We start from the raw sequence: 19,507 nt of genomic DNA, 5'->3' as shown, positions 1-19,507 counted from the left end.
GTTGGTACAGAGAAAGAGAGACAGACAGAAGAATATTAATTGTCCATTTGCATCAAAGACACAGATTCGCCCTGGTTTCATGTCCACTAGTGTGATGGCTTAGTGGACAGTGAGACAGTGTACGCAAGCTTATGCTATACTCTGTGTGCCTTATTCACAGTAGGAGGAACTGCATACCTGAGCGTGGTGTCGGAGACTTTTTGACGATACATCAGAAGCTTAACACTGCTGTTTGTTCTGTTGTTTCAGGGGGAACCTGGTGCGCACGGACCGATGGGAAAACAAGGGGAAGATGGAGAGAGGGTGAGTGTTTGCCTTGTTTACCTCCAAACCACTCCCTTCTACCCCAACCACCTCCTTCCCCACTATTGACTCCATCCGTCATGATTATGGAGTAACCGGAACTTTTAGTCTGTTGGATAGGACCAATGCCAGTAACAGGTTACAGGAGAGAGTGACTGACTCAGTGGAATATGAACTTCGGGAATGCTAGCACAGTGGAATACCATAGATTAGAAATCCACAGTCCTGGAACTGATACCTTGAAGTCGTGCGTTCGAGTTCCACATTGGCAGCTAAAAGAATTTAAATTTCATTAACCAAAATGCTTGAAATATAAATTTAAACTCATTAATAACCATTATAATATGATTGGATTGTTGCAAAATTTCATCAACTGAATGTACAAACCTAAGAATGAATAACCTTGAGAGAGAGGAGGTCTGCTGTCCTGACCATTCTGGCCTTACCTATGAGTCCAGACCCACAGCGATTGTAAATGTCCTCTGAAATGACCATGTGAGACATTCAGCTGTACCAACCCAAGGAGTCAAATACTGAAGAGTGCTCTCATCGTCTACAACTTCAGCAATTCAAGAAGATAGCACATCACCACTTCCTGAGGACAATTTTGGGATGGATACAGCTTCCCCTTTTTTTACCTGCCCGAGCTCTAAAGTCTTGCTTTGGACTCACGATGTGTCAGAGTGGTTGAAATGTTCATTTGTGTCACTCTCCAGAAGCTCGCTCCAAGGGTTACAATTCCTGTGGCCCTCTGTTAAGTGGGTGCAATGTTCTCGTATTGAGTAAAATAATCTTGAATCTATAATTAACTTGACGAAGTGGTGGATGGCTGGTTTCCAATGCAGAGTGATGCTCACAGCATGAGTTTAATTCCTACACTGGCTGAAGTTTACAAAATAGACTCTACTTCTCAGTCTTGCCCCTCACCTGAAGCATAGTGACCCTCATATTAAATCACCATCAATCATTTCTGTCCAACAAGAGAAAAGCCCTGTGGTCCTCTGGGACTATGACGACTTTTATCTTACCTTAGCTAATTCAATAAATGGTAAGAAATATTTCAACAGAAAGTTGGTTCTAAACAATCCGTAGATGTGTTGCTGAGTGGTTTCCGAATATGACTTGACAGATGCAGCTTTGACTCCACACCAGTTCCAGCAGTTGTAAGTCCATCTTAGATCTGAGGTTGTCATTGTTTGCAATCTAATGTTCATCTTTTGTTTGCAGGGAGATGATGGTGAAGCAGGACCAAGAGGGTTGCCAGGGGAGTCCGTAAGTACATCTTGGTGTTAGAACTTGGCTCCTATTCTCATGAAGAGATTCCAGGATATGGTCATCACCTTCATGCAGGAAAATCCCAGTGGGATGCTTTTGTGACAGAGTAAAGCTGTCTGCCCCAAACTGTCCTAAGAGCAAATATTGAATTACAGTTTCCAGTCACTCTCTCATCAACTCAAACAGTCAATGCAGACCTGGGGAATACATCAATATCTCATATCTCATTTTTCCAATGCTCCTCATTACACCTTCTCTCTCATTATGCCTCACATCAATCCCACGTTCTTTAATATCCCCACACATTGCTCTCTCACTTTCATACCCCTTCACCTCCCCCTTCCTCAAAATTCCTTCTCATTAACCCGTCTGTCATCAAGCTGCTTATTCTCTTTAATATCCTTCCCTCTTTCGAAAATTCTAGATGTCATTTCTTCTCTTTGTTACCTCTTCATATTTTGTCCTTTCTTTAATACCTTTACTTCACTCCCTCTCCCCAGTACCCCTTCATTTCACTCCCATTCTCTCATTACCCCTTTAACTTGCTCTTCTGTTTATTTCCATCTCTAAAGCTGCGTTACCTCACTCCCTCAGGCAGAGTTTTGAGAATCTTCAGATTTCACTCTCGAATCCCAGAAGCTGTGGCCATCCATCAAAGCAGTCGTTGCAAGATTGCCCCAGATATTAACTATCCCACCAATAGGCATAATTTTCAAGACTCAGGACAATGCCATTGACCTTGGAGATGAAGAAGGGCAAAGGTCAAAAGCAGAAGGACTAAACAACTTAAGGTTCAATTAATTTGAACCAATGTGCCATTTTGTAAAATTGATTGTGTGATGTTGTATACCAGGTTTTACCCTGAAATGTCTCTCTCTCTTTTATCAAGGGACCAAGAGGACTCCTTGGACCCAAAGGACCCCCTGGACTGCAAGGACCACCTGTGAGTTAATACAGGGGCAAAGATCATCTGTTTTCTGCAAAATTTGAAATTGATTGGTTTGCTGAAAATAATATTCACCATTTAACTGGGAACTTTTTCTCTGGCAAAGCATGTGTGGAAATGGGATATTCATGAACGTGTATGCTAGATTGTAACTGTGACTTCAGTCGAGGCAGTAGAAATTCTGTGAGAAACGACAGGTCTTGACAGAGGTGCCTGCTGCTAAACTATCGTGTGGAGGTTGTTATGAAGTGTATTGAATGAAATAATTTCTGATGTGAATTTATCTGAACAGAGAGACCTATCTAAAATTGCATGTACCTCCCCTAGTCACCCATCCAGTGACTCCTGCTCCCCCAGTGTCCCCGTCCAAGCTGTTTCTAATACATGACTTGTATTTGATGGAGGTGATTTCCTCAAAATGCAAATTACAATGAATGTGGATCCTGAAGGTAAACGTGAAGGTGTTACTGATTCACATTGGTCTCCATAAAGACCAGAATAACTGCTGGTTTAGGAACGAGTAATTTTGATGTTGGTTTGTTGGCGTATGATGATAAACCTAGAGCAGTGACTGAAGAGCCAGGAGAGGTGATATTCCTCAACTATTGGAAATATCCTAGTGTTCAAATTGGCAATTTTAGGATACTCATCATTTATATTTTGCTATGCAAAATTGTCTATATACCCAAATTTCTTCAAAATTACATAAAAGGAGATTGGAAAGGATATGCCAATGTTCCTGAGCCTATGTGGCACGGTGGCTCAATGGTTAGCACTGTTGCCTCACAGTGCCAGGGACCCAGGTTTGATTCCAGCTTGGGTGACTATCTGTGTGGAGTTTGTACATTTTCCCTGTGTCTGCATGGGTTTCCTCCCACAGTCCAAATATGTGAAGATTAGGATGGATTGGTTATGGTAAATTGCCCATACTCTTCAGGGATGTGTAGGCTAGATGCATGAATCAGGGGACATGTAGAGCAATAGGGTAGGGGTAATGGGTCTGGATGGGATACTCTTTGGAGGGTCGATGTGGACTTGTTGGGCTGAAAGGCCTGTTTTCACACCATAGGGATTTTATGGTGATCTATCCTGATTGCAAAATGTCAAGTCGCTTCACTGCATTTCCAGTCATTGAGATATTTATTACACCTCTGTGTTTCAGGGTGTGCGAGGATCAGATGGTCCCCACGGTCCAAAAGGAAGCCTGGTGTGTAGGATCTCTCTTTTTTTACCTTTTTAAATTCTTCAATTTTGCAATGCCTGAGAGTTTGGAAATTTATTGTACTGAATGTTTGATCTGAAACAGGGACCACAAGGAGAACCGGGACCTCCTGGACAACAAGGGATCCCCGGAGCTCAGGTAACACATTATCATCTTAAGGCAATACTCTTTCCTGTAAACACCAAATGACACTATTGCGTAAACCCAGTCTATAATCGCCACCCCTTCACTCTCACATACAAATCCAATCTATTAGTCACTACCCTGTCAATACTGCAAACAAAACCAGCTTAGAATCATCACCTCTACCACTGCATACAAATCTAGCCTAGAAAGATTACCTCTACGCTACTGCATACAAATCCTGTCTGGAATTACCATCCCATCATTACCAAGTAAAAAGCCAGTCTAGAATCACCATCCCGTCACTACTATATGCAAATCCAGTCTATAATCACACCCCATCACTACTGTGTACAAACCACTATAATCGCCATCCTTTCACTACTGCATTGAAACACAGTCGACAATCACCATCCCTTCACTACTGTGTACAATCACAGTCTGTAATCATCATCTATACGTTGCAGTTTATCATCACCATCCCTTCACTACCATATACAAAGTGTCGAATGCCACCTCATCACTACTACGTGCAAACCCAGTCTATAATCACCCTGTCAGTATCGCAAACAAAACCAGCCCATAATCACTATCCCTTCACTATTAAATACAAACCAGCCCATAATCACCATCCCTTCACTATTAAATACAAACCAGCCCATAATCACCCCTCCTTCACTATTAAATACAAACCAGCCCATAATCACCCCCCCTTCACTATTAAATACAAACCAGCCCATAATCACCCCCCCTTCACTATTAAATACAAACCAGCCCATAATCACCACCCCTTCACTATTAAATACAAACCAGCCCATAATCACCCCTCCTTCACTATTAAATACAAACCAGCCCATAATCACCCCCCCATCACTATTAAATACAAACCAGCCCATAATCACCCCCCCTTCACTATTAAATACAGACCAGCCCATAATCACCATCCCTTCACTATTAAATACAAACCAGCCCATAATCACCATCCCTTCACTATTAAATACAAACCAGCCCATAATCACCATCCCTTCACTATTAAATACAAACCAGCCCATAATCACCATCCCTTCACTATTAAATACAAACCAGCCCATAATCACCCACCCCTTCACTATTAAATACAAACCAGCCCATAATCACCCCCCCTTCACTATTAAATACAAACCAGCCCATAATCACCCCCCCCTCACTATTAAATACAAACCAGCCCATAATCACCACCCCTTCACTATTAAATACAAATCAGCCCATAATCACCACCCCTTCACTATTAAATACAGACCAGCCCATAATCACCACCCCTTCACTATTAAATACAGACCAGCCCATAATCACCCCCCCATCACTATTAAATACAGACCAGCCCATAATCACCACCCCTTCACTATTAAATACAGACCAGCCCATAATCACCACCCCTTCACTATTAAATACAGACCAGCCCATAATCACCACCCCTTCACTATTAAATACAGACCAGCCCATAATCACCATCCCTTCACTATTAAATACAAACCAGCCCATAATCACCATCCCTTCACTATTAAATACAAACCAGCCCATAATCACCCCCCCTTCACTATTAAATACAAACCAGCCCATAATCACCATCCCTTCACTATTAAATACAAACCAGCCTATAATCATCGCCCTTTCACTACTACATACAAACTTAGTGTATAACTACCGCGTACAATTCCAGTCTATAATCACCACTCCTTTACTATCACATGCAAGCTGAAAATGTGTTGCTGGTTAAAGCATAGCAGGCTAGGCAGCATCCAAGGAACAGGAAATTCGAAGTTTCGGGCCAGAGCCCTTCATCAGCCCTCCTATCACATGCAAGCCCAGTCTGTAATCACTGCCTCTTCACTATTGCTTAGACCCCAGTCTTTACATGACAGTGATGGGATATTTTCTTTGACAAACCCAATCTATAAGCTTCACTCCTTCACGATGCACTGCACATCTGGTCTGCCAGCACTGTCCTTTAATTGTCAGATGCAGATAGTCTGTAAACACCATGTCCTCACTGGCAGAGATAGCAGTTTATAAAAACTAACCCTTCACTATCGCACACAGACCTGAACTGTAAAAAGACAAATATTTTTGACTGAACATGGGCCTGGTAAATTTTACTTTTTTTCCTGTTATAATCTTGATTTTGTCAGTTTTTGCTCTCAAGTGGCACAATCCGAGATTGAGTTGCGAATACACAAGCTGGTGCTTAAACAGTTTTGTTGCTCTTTGGTGGAGTTGTGATGAGGCCTTGCTCTATTGGGCTTGAGGAATATGTACCAGATGTGGTGATGCTGAGCCTGTTATTGCCTGGCTCAATTTCCAATTAATGCTTCCATCCTTCTCCCTTATCTCCTGCAGGGTATACCCGGTCCTCAGGGAGCCATGGGCCCTCCTGGCCACAAGGTAAGTCATAACCTGCAGAGAGCCATAAGCATTCTTGTTAACTGCTATGGGGATCAGCCTTAACCGACTTAACTGCAAGTTTTGGTCCAACAGGTTTATTTGAAATCTAGAGTATAAACTTCACTCAATGCAGGAGCAGCACTCTGAAAGCTTGTGATTTCAAATAAATTTGTTGGATTGTAACTTGGTATCATGTGACTTCTGACTTTGTCTACCCAAGTCCAGCTCCAGCACCAGCACCTCCATATAATACTTAACCTCATCAGTAGCCTCAGTATGAAGAATGTGGAAGCTTTGGAAAGAGTGCAGAGGAGATTTACCAGGATGTCGCCTGGTATGGAGAGAAGGCCTTATGAGGAAAAGCTGAGGGACTTGAGGCTGTTTTTGTTAGAGAGAAGGTTGAGAGGTGACTGAATTGAGATGTACAAGATGATCAGAGGATTAGATAGGGTAGACACAGAGCTTTTGTCCTCAGATGGTGATGGCTAGCATGAAGGTCATAGCTTTAAATTGAGGGGTGATAGATTTAGGACAGATGTGAAGGGTAGATTCTTTACTCAGAGTAGTAAGGGCATGGAATGCCCTGCCTGCAACAGTAGTAGACTTACCAACATTAAGAACATTTAAATGGTTATTTGGTAAACATATGGATGATGATGGAGTAGTGTGGGTTAGATGGACTTTATATTGGTTTCCCAGGTTGGCACAACATTGAAGGCCAAAGGGCCTATATTGCGCTGTAATGTTCAATGTTCTTTGGTGAGGATCAACCCTCATTGGCACAAGGCAAGAAATTCAAGCCAGCCATCCAGATTGGATGGGCAGTTCACAATTCTCTAGTTCTGTGCTGCATTTAATGCCCCCCACAGTGTCAGCCCTCCACATCTGTAATCTGCAGTTCCACAGCTCTTAGAGTTCCCTGCGCTTCTCAAATCTCAGCTTCTTGACCGTCCTCATTTTAAATGCCTGCATTGATGGTTGTGCCTTCAATTGCTGGGATCCCAGTCTTTGGAATCACCCTAACCCACCCATTCACCCTGTATTCTTCCCTCCGCACCCCCCCAACAATTGCACTCTTTCCCTCCCTCCTTCAATTCCATAAGACCATCAGACCTTGGGAGCACAAGTAGACCCATTCAGCCCATCAAACCTGTTTCATCATTCAATGAGATCATGGCTAATCTGCAAATCCTCACCTCCCTTTTCTGCCTCTTCCCTACAACCCTTAATCCCCTTACTGATTAAAAATCTCTGTCTGAAAGTACCTAATGACCTTGACAGCTCTTCCAGTAAAGAATTCCACACATTCACGACTCTCTGAGAGCTGAAATTCCTCCATCTCTGTCCTAATTGGGTGACCCCTCATTCTTAGATTATATTCTCTTGCCTGAGACTCTTGCAAGGGGAGTCAACCTTTATGCACCAACCCTGTCAAGTACTCTAGAATCTTGTATATTTCAATAAAGTCATCTCTCATTCTTTTAAATCCCAATCTACTCAACGAGGTTCAATCTACTCAACCTGTCCTCATAAGGCAGTCCCTCCATACCTGATATCATCTCTGTATTGTCTCCAATGCCAGGATACCTTTCCTAAAATAAGAGGCCCAAACCAGTTCATAGTATTCCTGCTACGGTCTGGCTAGTGCCTTATATTCTCTTAGCAAAACCTTTCTATTTTTATACTCTACTCCCTTTGAAATAACGGCCAATTGCCTTCCCTTTTATGTGCTGAATGTGTAAGATACATTTTGTGTGATTCGGGGATGAGGCCTTCCAAATTCTTCTGTTATGTCACTTTCTGCAGTATTTCAGGCCCTCTATTCATTTGTGCATAGGCTCACAGTTCCCAGCACAATATTCTATTTACCAAGTTTTTGCAAAGTCACTTTATCTATCTGTATCCCTGTGCAGGTCCCACTTTGTGTCATCCTCACCACTTGCCTTTCCAACTAATTTTGCTTCATTTATGAACTTGTTTACAGTACATTCACTTTCTATCCTCAAGTTATTAAAGTACCTTGAAAGCAATTGTAGTCCCAGCACTGATCCATGTAGCAGTACCTATTTGACCAAGAGTTTGGCAATCTGCCCTGTAACCGTTCCTTATGTAGCTTGGCATCAAATAATAGCCTCTGTGTCTCTGGATGGTTTTCCTGCCTCTAATAGCTATTGTTGCTGGTTGACATCAAGATGTTGGCCATCAGTCTAATATTCCTTCCTAATTTTTCTTCCTGCAGGGCCCAACTGGAAAACCTGGACTTCCTGGAATTCCTGGAGCTGATGGTCCTCCTGTAGGTATTTCTGTGGGTTCCGTGCCAGAAACGTTCTGGTTTACTTTAACTCTACCATGGTGGGGTTGGGGGCGGTGGGTCTCAGGGAGGTTGGTGGTGGTGGCTGCAGCATGGGTAGGATTTTTAGAACAAGGACACTAGTTCCTTTTCTGAGTTACCAAATGCTCTGTCCATTTACCCTTAGGTGGCTGCTAGGACTGGACTGTAAAGATTCCAGTGATCGGGAACAGCAGGTCAACTCTAGGTGACCAGTTCCCCATGGGGTCCTGAGCCATCAACTCACCTGCCTTCAACCCACCCATTCCCCCACACCACCCCATCCCACCTGCACCCCTACACCCTTGAGTTCATGATACTGTGAATTCTGTCTTGCACAGTTTAATCTAGGATAGATTTCCATAAGGTCGGTCTCATCCCTCATTCCACACAGGATCATAGCTGCATGCAGTACCAAAGGACACCGTTCAGCCTATTGTCTCCACGTCCACCCTCTGCAAAAGCAATCTAATCGGTCCCGATGCCATACCCTTTGACTCCAGCTTTGCAGCCTTTCAATTCCAAAAAGGTTCGGTCCCTGTTGATGGAATGCGAAATGTTTCCCTTGAACTCAGGACTTTGTTTTTGAGGCAGTGTTTCATGAATGCAAGATGAAATGAAGCTGCTTCAAGCAGTCTGTCTTTTGAAGAGGAATTTCACGATAAGATGCTAATCATTACTGTGACAAATCTAAATAGTTCAAGTGAAGCAAATAAAATACAGAACTATCTCGTGGGCTGAATACCCTGTACTCTGTAAAACACTATTTGGGCGTCAGGTTATATGTTGATGATCGATCAGCAAACGAGGGCTACAGTAAGGCAGTGAACATTGAGACATGTATATCCAGTTAACCAGTAGTGGTGAATCACAGAATCCTGAAAGGGAGGTGCTGGCCTAATGGTAATGTCACTCAGCTAGTATTCCAAATTTTGTAACTAATGTCCTGGGATCATGGGTTCAAATTCTGCCACAACAGCTGAGTGAAATTTAACTTGAATTAATAAATCTGAAATTAAAAGTGGTGGTGGTAAAGACTGACCCTAAAGTCCTTTCTTAGCCTGGCCCTCAAGTGAATCTACAGCAGCTTAACTGCCCTCTGAAATGGCTGAGTTCGGGGGCAGCAGGGAGATGCTACATTATCATTTGGCCTGATTAGTAACTGAGAAAACCAGACTAATATCCTGAAGGCATGCATTTGAATCTCACGATGGCAGATAATGACATTTGAATGCAGTAATTATCTGGCATTAAAAGCTGGCAATAGGGTCCGTGGTCATGTTGTAAAATCCCATCTACTTTACTAGTGCCATTCAGAGAAAGAGATCTTGTCTTAATGTGACTGCATACCCACAGTAAAGGCTCTTGATTGCCATCTAGGCAACGGGGTATGGGCTTGTCTTCGTTTTGAACTGTTTTTGTTTTACTTAATTCAATCAACATTTTGAAATTCCATGTCCCCTCCACCACTCAGTCAGGCAAGCAAAACTTGGAGCCCTTACCCACTGCCATACTACAGGGATCTCTGATGGTGCAGTGTTAAAGCTACGATTGGTGACAGGGGTAACATTGGTAATATTGTGAGATTTGGATGATTCTATGGAAAGTAATAAACAGCCCTATTAACATGTGCTCATTCTGAAATAAATATGGCTACGAAGTGCAGGGTTTTGGAAATATTTTGTAACAGATCCTTCAATTCAACACCACCTCAGTTATAGTATTGAATTAATTGCAGTAATTATTACTTCTTTTAAAATGTGCTTGTTGGCGTCACCAAGCCTTTATTAGTACGGTACGTTTTGGATTCCTCTCTTGGTGCTCCCTGACCTTTGATCTTCATCTTCATACTTTGCTTCTGTTTCTTTTCCTCTCATTGACAATACTTGAATGCCATTAGGCTCCAAATTACTTGACCTCGAACTTTTGTTTACCTTCTTTTCAGGGCCACCCGGGTAAAGAAGGTGCAGTGGGTCCAAAGGGTAACCAGGTACGGATATCGTCAACACTTGTTTTGGGCTAAGAAGTGATTGGTTATCTTGTTAAAGAATTGAGGCATGACACGAGTCAAAATAAAAATTAATCAACGATTATCAGGTCAAATTGCTTGCTAGGGAAAATAAACAGTAAAACTTGGAAGTGAATGGCACATTGAAAATGGTCTCGTGCACCTTAAAATGGAACTCCAGTTTTGACTACTTACAGTCATATCCAATTGTTACAGGTTTGGGTGAGTAATTAGCTGATGTTTTTGCAATTGATTGGGTCTTTTACCATTTGCTTGTTAAAGATCTCATTGCACCGTTTTGGAGGAGAATGTGGATTGTATCCTGCCCAATATTTATTTACCCCTTAGCCAGCTTCTTGCAGCGAGATCCAAATCTACCAAGGCCAGATTATTGGTGTAATTTTAAATTTTAATTTTTGTCTCTGAAAATGGTGATTGGAAATGAATGTCATCCCAGTTTATAAGTGAGTGAGCTCTAGTGAGAGTGCTCCAAATGAAAAGGATGGTGCGAGATGGAGGGGTATGGAAGGATTGCTATGGAGTGGGGCCTGCAAAGTGCATGTGGTGACGGTGGTGGGAAGGTGAGGCCACCGTGCATGCAATTGTATTGAACTTACTCGGGATGATCGATGATTGGTAACATCGATGGTGACATCTCATTCTTCTTTTTTCCACTTTTGCTCCTGCGCAGGGTCAGTCTGGTCCACAAGGTCCTATTGGCTATCCTGGCCCACGTGGTGTGAAGGTGAGTATTAGCACCAGCAGCTGCGTTGGCCCCCACACCCTCCTTCGAGTAATCGAGACGATGACCAACGTGACCCCCACACTAGATGCCATCCGCAACAAATTCCCCCACATTGAAACCGAATTTTCCATTTGCTTTGTTTCAGGGATCTGAAGGAATCCGAGGGTTGAAGGGACACAAAGGTGAAAAGGTAAGATGGTTTTGTTCAGTCTTTTGCGTTTCTGTTTTGAACACTGTACTGATTTAGCTGATTAACCATCCTTTCCTTGGCCTTCATCTCCAATTCCTTCCTCTGTCTTTATTTCTGTCTCTCTGTCTAGCTTACCACTAGAACAATGGCCATTGCTACTCTCAATCAGTGTCTCCCATTTCTCCTGAAGACATGGCTGCGCATTCTTCCCTTCTCTTCTGGCTCTTGTTTGCCTGGCCCCTGCTCCAACCCAACCTGCCTTTTCCATTACATCCAGAGTGTGGAATTCCCCTCCTCCCTTCATGTTGCTTCCTTCTGACCATTCACAGGCTCAGATTTTAACTTTGACCAATCAACCTAATAAATTACACTCCTTCTCTCTGACCCTGCTTTCAGCTGGAGTATGTGGGGCTGTTCTCTGTGTTTTCTATGTTCCCCTGTGGCCGTTGACACTTGATCCACTCTTACACAGGAGCTAGTCAATCTAGGCAGTTACTAAAAGAGTCGTACTTGGTACTCTCCACTGGCACTTGCACTGTTTGAGGGCACTCTTTGATCAGATACCAGTTAGTGCCAAATCAACACCACTCTTCTTCAGCCTGTTGCTGCTCTCAAGAGCTGCTACTTTGTGTCATAACCATAGTACACGTACAGATAGTTCACCTGAACATTGTGTTTCTCTATGTGTACTGATCTCAGCGATGGAGCATGCATTGGTTCTGCTGGAAGCTAATAGTTTCCCATCATGCCAGCCAAAATCTATTGAGATGGCTATAGTTTCTGCACTAATGGAGACAGTGAGTTTGGACATTAGCTCTGCTAGTCAGAGCCAAGTATGTGTGACGGTTCTAATACACCCTTGCTGCTTGACACACACTATCCTCCCTAACCTGAATCCATCCAAACCACTCTTGCCTGCAATCCTTCCCATGTCAGGTCCCACCTCTCCTGATCCCACTCTGCTCACTAAGTTACACTGGCTCCAGGTTCAGCAATGTTTTGTTTTCAAATCTCTCGTTGTCCTTTTCAAACCCTCCCTTGACCTCTTCACCCAACACACTCCTCCACCAGTTCCATTAGACTATAAGGCCATAACACATAGGAGCAGAAATTAGACCATTCAGCCCATCGAGTCTGCTCAGCCATTCAAACATTGCTGATAAGTTTCTCAACCCCATTCTTTCGCTTTCTCCCCATAACCTTTGATCCCTTTGATACTCAAGAACCTATCTATCTCAGTCTTAAATATACTCAATGACCTGGCCTCCTGGCTTCAGTGGCAAGGAATTGCATAGATTCACCACTCTGGCTGAAGAAGTTTCTTCTTATCTCCATTCTGAAAAGTCTTTCCTTTACTCTAAGGCTATGCCCTCGGGTTCTAGTCTCTCCTACCAGTGGAAACATTTTCCCAACATCTACTCTGTCCAGGCCATTCACTATTTCATATGTTTCAATTAGATCCCCCTCGTTCTTCTAAACTCCATCGTGTATAAACTCAGAGTCCTCAAATGTTCCTAATACGTTAAGCTTTTCATGTGTGGGACCATTCTTGTGAACCTCCTTTGAACACTTTCTGCAGAGCCAGTGCATCCTTCCTGAGGTATGGGGCCCAAACTGCACACAATACACCAGAGCCTTATAGAACCTCTGAAGTACAGCCCTGCTTTTATTTTCAAGTCCTCTCAAAATAAGTGCCATCATTGCATTTGCCTTTGTAACTACTGACTCATCCTGCAAGTTTGCCTTGGGAGAATCTTGGATGAGAACGCCCAAGGCTCTTTGCAATTCAGACTTCTGAATTTTCTGCCGATTTAGAAAATAGTCCATGCATCTATTCTTCTGACCAAAGTGCATAACCTCACACTTTCCCACATTGCACTCCATCTGCCACTTCTTTGTCCCCTCTCCTAACCTGTTCAAAACTTTCTGCAGCCTCCCTACCACCTCAATGCTACTTGTCCCTCTTTCTACATTTGTATCATCTGCAAACTTAGTCAGAATCCTCTCAGTTCCATCATCGTTAATGTATAAAGTGAAAAGTTGTGGTCCCGACAGTGATTCTTGCGAAATACCACCAGTCACTGGCTGCCATCCTGGGAAGGACCCTTTTATCCGCACTCTCTGCTTTCTGCCAGTAGCCAAGTTTCTATCCATGCTAATACCTTGCCTGTAATGCCATGGGCCTTTGTGTTACTCAGTAGCCTCTTGTGCAGCACCTTGGCAAAGGCCTTTTTGAAGTTCAGGCAGATAACATCCATTGGCTCTCCTTGGTCTAACCTGCTCGTTACTTCCTCAAGAAATTCGAGCAGATTTGTCAGACATGATCTCCCCTTGATGAAACCATGTTGTCTTTGCTGTATTATGCCATACACTCCCAAATATTCAGAAATCTCATCCTTCACAATTGATTCCAGGATCTTAGTCATGACTGAGGTTAGGCTAATCAGTCTGACATTTTCTGTCTTTTGCCTTTTTCCCTTCTTAAACAGGAGTGTCACGTTAGTGATTTTCCAGTCCTTTGGCTCCCTCCCTCATTCTAGTGATTTCTGAAAAACACCACTCTCACCTCGGCCATCTCTTCAGCTATTTCCTTTATAACTCTGGTTGTATAGCTCATCTGGTTCAGGTGATTTATCCAGCTTCAGGGAATTTGGTATTTTCGCACCTTCTCCTTGGTGATGGCCACCATATTGAGTGCTGTCCTCTGATTCGCTTGAATTTTTGGGATATTACTCATGTCTTCCACTGTGATGACTGAAATGAAGTAATTATTCAGCTCCTCAGCCATTTCCTTGTTACTCACTACTATCTGTTCAGCATCATTTTCCAGCAGTCTAATTTAGACTTTTGCCTCTCTTTTGTTTAGAAATCTAAAGAGACTTTTCCAGTCTTCTTTCTATATTATTGGCTACCTTACCCTTATATTTAATCTTCTCCCTCCATATTTCTTTTCTTGTTGCCCTCTGTTAGTCTTTGTAAGCTTCCCAATCCTCTGGTTTCCCACTGTCCTTCGCTATATTATATGCTTTCTCTTTTGCTTTTATGCGATCCCTGACTTCCTTAGTCAGCCATGGTTGCCCCATTCTCCCTGTACCATGCTGCTTTTTTCCCAGGATGAGTCTCTGACATGTCTCCTAAATTATTTCCAGAAACTCCTGCCGTTGCTGTTCCACTGTCTTTCCTGCTTGGCTCCTCGCCCAGTCAATTCTACACAGCTCCTCCCTCATGCCTCTGTAGTTGCCTTCATTCAGCTGTAATACCATTACCTTTAATTCTATCTTCATCTTCTCAAATTACAGAGTAAATTCAATCATGTTATGGTCACTACCTCCTTAGCGTTCCTTCACCTTGAAGCTCCCTCATCAATTCTGTCTCATTGCACAACACTAAATCCAGTGCTGCCTGTTCCCTAGAGAGCTCCACCACAAGCTGTTCCAAAAAGCCAACTCGTAGACATTCCATAAATTTCTTTTTCTTGCAATCCACTACTAACCTGATTTTCCCAGTCCACCTGCATATTGAAATCCCCCATGGTCACTGTAACTTTGCCTTTCCTACACATCCTTTCTATCTCCTGGTGTATCTTACGTCCCAGCTCCTGATTACTATTTGGGGACCTGTGCATAACTCCAACTATGGCATTTTTTACCTTTGCGGTTCCTCAATTCTACCCACACAGATTCTACACCATCTGCCCTTACTTCGTTTCTCACTATTGATTAAAATTTCATTTCTTACTTATAAGGCAACCCCACCCCCTTTGCCCACCTGCCTATTTTTTTGATAGGATGTATATCCTTGAATATTCAGCTCCCAATCCTGATCCCTTTGTAGCCATGTCTCAGGGATGCTCACCACATCATACCTGCCAATTTCACTCTGTGCCACATGCTCATTTCCCTTATTTCTTATACTGTATGCATTCAGATATAAGACCTTCCGTTCTGTATTAATCGCACCCCCTGCTCATTACCATTTGATTGCTAACCTTTTCTGTACACTCTGTCCTATTTGTGTCTGTGCTAGAGACTTTAATAACCTCTCCTGAGGTCTGCATTCTTACCTCCTCCCTTAATTTGAGTTTTTTAAATTTCCTGTATAACTGAATCCACCCCCCCCCCCCCCCCCCCCATTTAGTTTAAAGCCCTGTCTACAACTCTAGCTATGTGATTCGTGAGGACTCTGCTCCCAGCATGGTTCAGATGAAGACCATCTCATCGGAACAGGTTCCTTCTTCCCCTGAACTAGTGCCAATGTCCAGTGAATTCAAACCCATTTCTCCCGTACCAATCTTGAGCTATACATTTATCTGCCTGATCTTATTGACCCTGTGCCAATTAGCTCGTAGCTCCGGTAGTAATCCAGAGATTATTATCTTTCTGGTTCTGCTTTCTAATTTAGCTCCTAGCTGTTCATCATCCCTTAGTAGAACCACTGCCCTAGTTTTATCTATGTTGTTAGTACCTACATGGACCATGACCACTGGATCTTTACCCTCCCACTCCAAGTTCCTCTACAGCCCTGATGAGATATCTCAAACCGGGCACCAAGCAGACAACACAACCTTCGAGACTCTCGACCCTAGTCATAGAGAACATGGTCTATACCTCCAATAACACTACCCACAATTACAAAAGCATTTCTCTTCTCTATCCTCCACTTGAATGGCTTCCTGCACCATGGTGCTGCGGTCAGTTGGTTCCTCCTCTGCCCTGCAGCGCCCATTCCTGTCCACACAGGGAGCAAAACATTTGAACAGCACAAGGACTGAGGCTCCTGCAACTCTACCTGCTGGATCCCTCTACCTTCCTCACTCATGGTCCCATCCCCACTGGCTGAATTCAAGTTAGTTAGTCTAAGGAGTGTGACTGTCTCGTGAAAAATGGCATTAAGGTAACCCTCTTCCCCCTCCCTGATGTGTCAGAATGTTTGAAGCTTAGACTCCAGCTCATCAACTCTGAGCCAGAGTTCTTCCAGCAACCAACATTTACTACAGACATGGTCACTGGGAACCGCAATGGGGTCCACCAGCTCCTACATCATGCAGAAACAACACATCTTCTGACCCTCCATCCTTACTTCATTTTATTAGTTTTGAATTTGTTTTTAATTTTTTAAACTTTTTGTATCTCTGCTTGTGGAAGTTGTAACCAATAAGTTAACAAGATTCAATTTAGCAGAGATTTGAATTTTGCAGACCCATTATGAGCCAATCAAATCAGAGCCCTCCTGTGACATCACTTTTCAGTTGAAATCATTTCAAATCAGAATCTCTTACCTTCCCAGACTGCTCTCTGTTCATGATTAGAATGGTACTGGAAATCTACAGCAGGTCAGGCAGCATCTGAGGAGCAGGGAAATGACCTTTTCAGGCAAAAGCCCTTCATCAGGAAGGAGGCTGGGGCGCCTCAGGGGTTGAAAGATAAATGGGGGGGGGGGCGGGGAGAGATGGGACTGGGGAGAAGGTAGCTGAGAGTGCAATAGGTGGATGGAGGTGGGAATGAAGGTGGTAGGTCGGAGAAACGAGGAAACTGGTGAAGTCCACATTGATGCCATGGGGTTGAAGGGTCCTGAGGCAGAAGATGATGCAGTCTTCCTCCAGGCGTCAGATGGTGAAGGAATGGAGGTGGAGGTGGAGGTGGAGGAGGCCCAGGACCTGCATGTCCTCGGCAAAGTGGGAGGGGGAGCTGAAATGTTCAGCCATGGGGTGGTGGGGCTGATTGATGTGGGTGTTCCAGAGATGTTCTCTGAAGCGCTTTGTGAGGAGGCGTCCGGTTTCCCCAATGTAGAGGAGACTGCATCAGGAGCAATGGATACAATAAGTTATGTGTTGGAATGCAGGTGAAATGTTTTCATAGATGTGGAAGGCTCTTTCGGGGCATTGGACGGAGGTGAGGGGGGGCGGGGGGGGGGGGGGGGGGTTGGGGGTGTGGGCACAGGTTTTGCAATTCCTGAAGTGGCAGGGGAAGGTGCTGGGAGGGGAGAGTGTGTTGTTGGGGACTTGACTAGGTAGTCGCAGAGGGAATGGTCTTTGCAGAAAGCAGGTAGGGGTGGGGAGAGAAATATAACTCTGTTGGTGGGGTCTGTTTGGAGGTGGCGGAAATGCCAGCAAGTCATTTATACAGAGGTTGGTGGGGTGAAATGTGAGGATCAGAGGGGGTTCTGAACAGCACCCCTCCCAACTTGGTCCTCACCTTCCACCCAACCAACCTCTGTATAAACCGTAACAGAACTGCTCCTCCCCCCCCCCGTCCTCAACTGGAGGAAGACTGCATCATCTTCTGCCTCAGGACCCTGCAACCCCAGGAAATCAATGTGGACTTCACCAGTGTCCTCACTTCCCCTCCCCCCCAACTTTACCCCAGTTCCAACCTTCCAGCTCAGCACTGTCCTCATGACCTGTCCCACTTGTCAATCTTCCTTCCTACCTATCTGCTCCACCCTCCTCTCCGACCTATCACCTTCATTCCCACCTCCATCCACTATTGCACTCTCAGCTACCTTCTCCCCAGTCCCATCCCCCCCGCCTCCCATTTATCTCTCCACCCCCGAGGCTCCCAGCCTCACTCCTGATGAAGGGCTTTTGTCTGAAACGTTGATTTTCCTGCTCCTCCTCTTGCCTGGCCTGCTGTACTTTCCCAGCACCACTCTAATATTGACTCTAATCTCCAGCATTTGCAGTACCCACTTCTGCTTGCTCTCTGTTCATTCTCCATTATCTACTCCAGCCCCACAACCCTCTGTGTTCTGCACTTTCACAATCTTGGTATCCTGAGTGTCTCCTGGTTTTGATGTCTTGTACCATTGGTGGCTCCACTGTCAGCTGTCTGAGTCCTAAGCCTCGGCATCCCCTCCGTAAACATCTCCAGGACCCCATCTGCACTTTCTTCCCAGCAAATGTGATTTAAAGCCTAACTTATTGACCAAACGTGTAGCCAAATGGTCCAGTAGATGAAGTGGTGGTGCAATAAGAGTGTCACTGTACTAGCAAACCAGAACACTGTGTTCTGAAAACATGAGTCTGAATCCCATCACGGTATCTGAATTCAGTAAAAGCCTGGAATTGAAAAGCAGGCCTCATGGTGACCATTAGCCGTGTGTCCATTCTTGTTAAAAACTGATCTGGTTCACTCATCCTTTTAAGGATGGAAATCTGTCACCCTAACCTGGTCTGATAAGCATGTGGCTCTAGACTCAAAGCAATGATTTTGAACTGCCCTCTGGCCAATAAGGGATCAGCAATAAATGTTGACCTTGCCAGCAATGCCCACATTCCATGAACAAATAATAAAATAAGTCCTATGTGGCTTGATGTTTATATTTTGTTTTATAATGCTTCTATAAAGCACTTTGAGATGTTTCATTATCTTAGAGGCACCTTCTAATTTTAAGTTGCTGATTCCGAACGTTAGCAATTGTTAGAACTGCCTGTTTAAGCCCAGACTGCTGAGAATGTCCTGAGCAGAGAATCATTGGGCCCTCTCTTATTATCTTTGATGTTACTTATTCCAGTAATTTCAACGGGTCTGTATTAAGGCTCAGACGGTAGTACAATCATCTCGGAGTAAAACCAGGTGGAGGGGTTCAAGTCCAAATCTGGAAGTTTGCCAACAATCCAGGCAAATAAATCCAGCATGGTACTGAGGGACCGCTGCACTGTCAGAGACGCTGTCTTTCAGATGGAATGTCAAACTTAGGACTTCACCTCAGCTGTGAAAGATACCCTTACCTATGTTTGAAAATGGTCTCCACAGTGTCCTATTGACAAAGTTTATCCTGCACAGCATCACAGTGTGAAAATTCAGTCACTGTCACAGCATTGTCTAATAATACTGATGTGCATAATCTGGCTGTCCTGTTTCCTATGATAGAACAACACTGATACTTCAACAAATACTGCAGTTGAGGACAAGTGCTCTAGAGTGTCCTGTGAATTCTTTAATAA

General features: G+C 43.9%; 1 protein-coding gene across 1 annotated transcript in view; it reads left to right on the top strand.

Annotated features, from left to right (window-relative positions):
• Positions 1–19,507, top strand: part of LOC132832897 (collagen alpha-1(V) chain-like) — a 109,619-nt gene that overhangs the window by 12,732 nt on the left and 77,380 nt on the right. Inside the window, exons 6-15 of the mRNA XM_060851109.1 lie at positions 250–303; positions 1,531–1,575; positions 2,468–2,521; positions 3,687–3,731; positions 3,831–3,884; positions 6,246–6,290; positions 8,530–8,583; positions 10,565–10,609; positions 11,319–11,372; positions 11,518–11,562. Of these exons, the coding sequence (XP_060707092.1) occupies positions 250–303; positions 1,531–1,575; positions 2,468–2,521; positions 3,687–3,731; positions 3,831–3,884; positions 6,246–6,290; positions 8,530–8,583; positions 10,565–10,609; positions 11,319–11,372; positions 11,518–11,562 (495 nt within the window). The remainder of the gene's footprint in view (positions 1–249; positions 304–1,530; positions 1,576–2,467; positions 2,522–3,686; positions 3,732–3,830; positions 3,885–6,245; positions 6,291–8,529; positions 8,584–10,564; positions 10,610–11,318; positions 11,373–11,517; positions 11,563–19,507) is intronic.

The sequence above is a fragment of the Hemiscyllium ocellatum genome, chromosome 35, assembly GCF_020745735.1.
Source record: "Hemiscyllium ocellatum isolate sHemOce1 chromosome 35, sHemOce1.pat.X.cur, whole genome shotgun sequence".
In the NCBI taxonomy this organism is placed as follows: domain Eukaryota; kingdom Metazoa; phylum Chordata; class Chondrichthyes; order Orectolobiformes; family Hemiscylliidae; genus Hemiscyllium; species Hemiscyllium ocellatum.
This window is presented reverse-complemented; position numbering and strand designations above follow the sequence as displayed.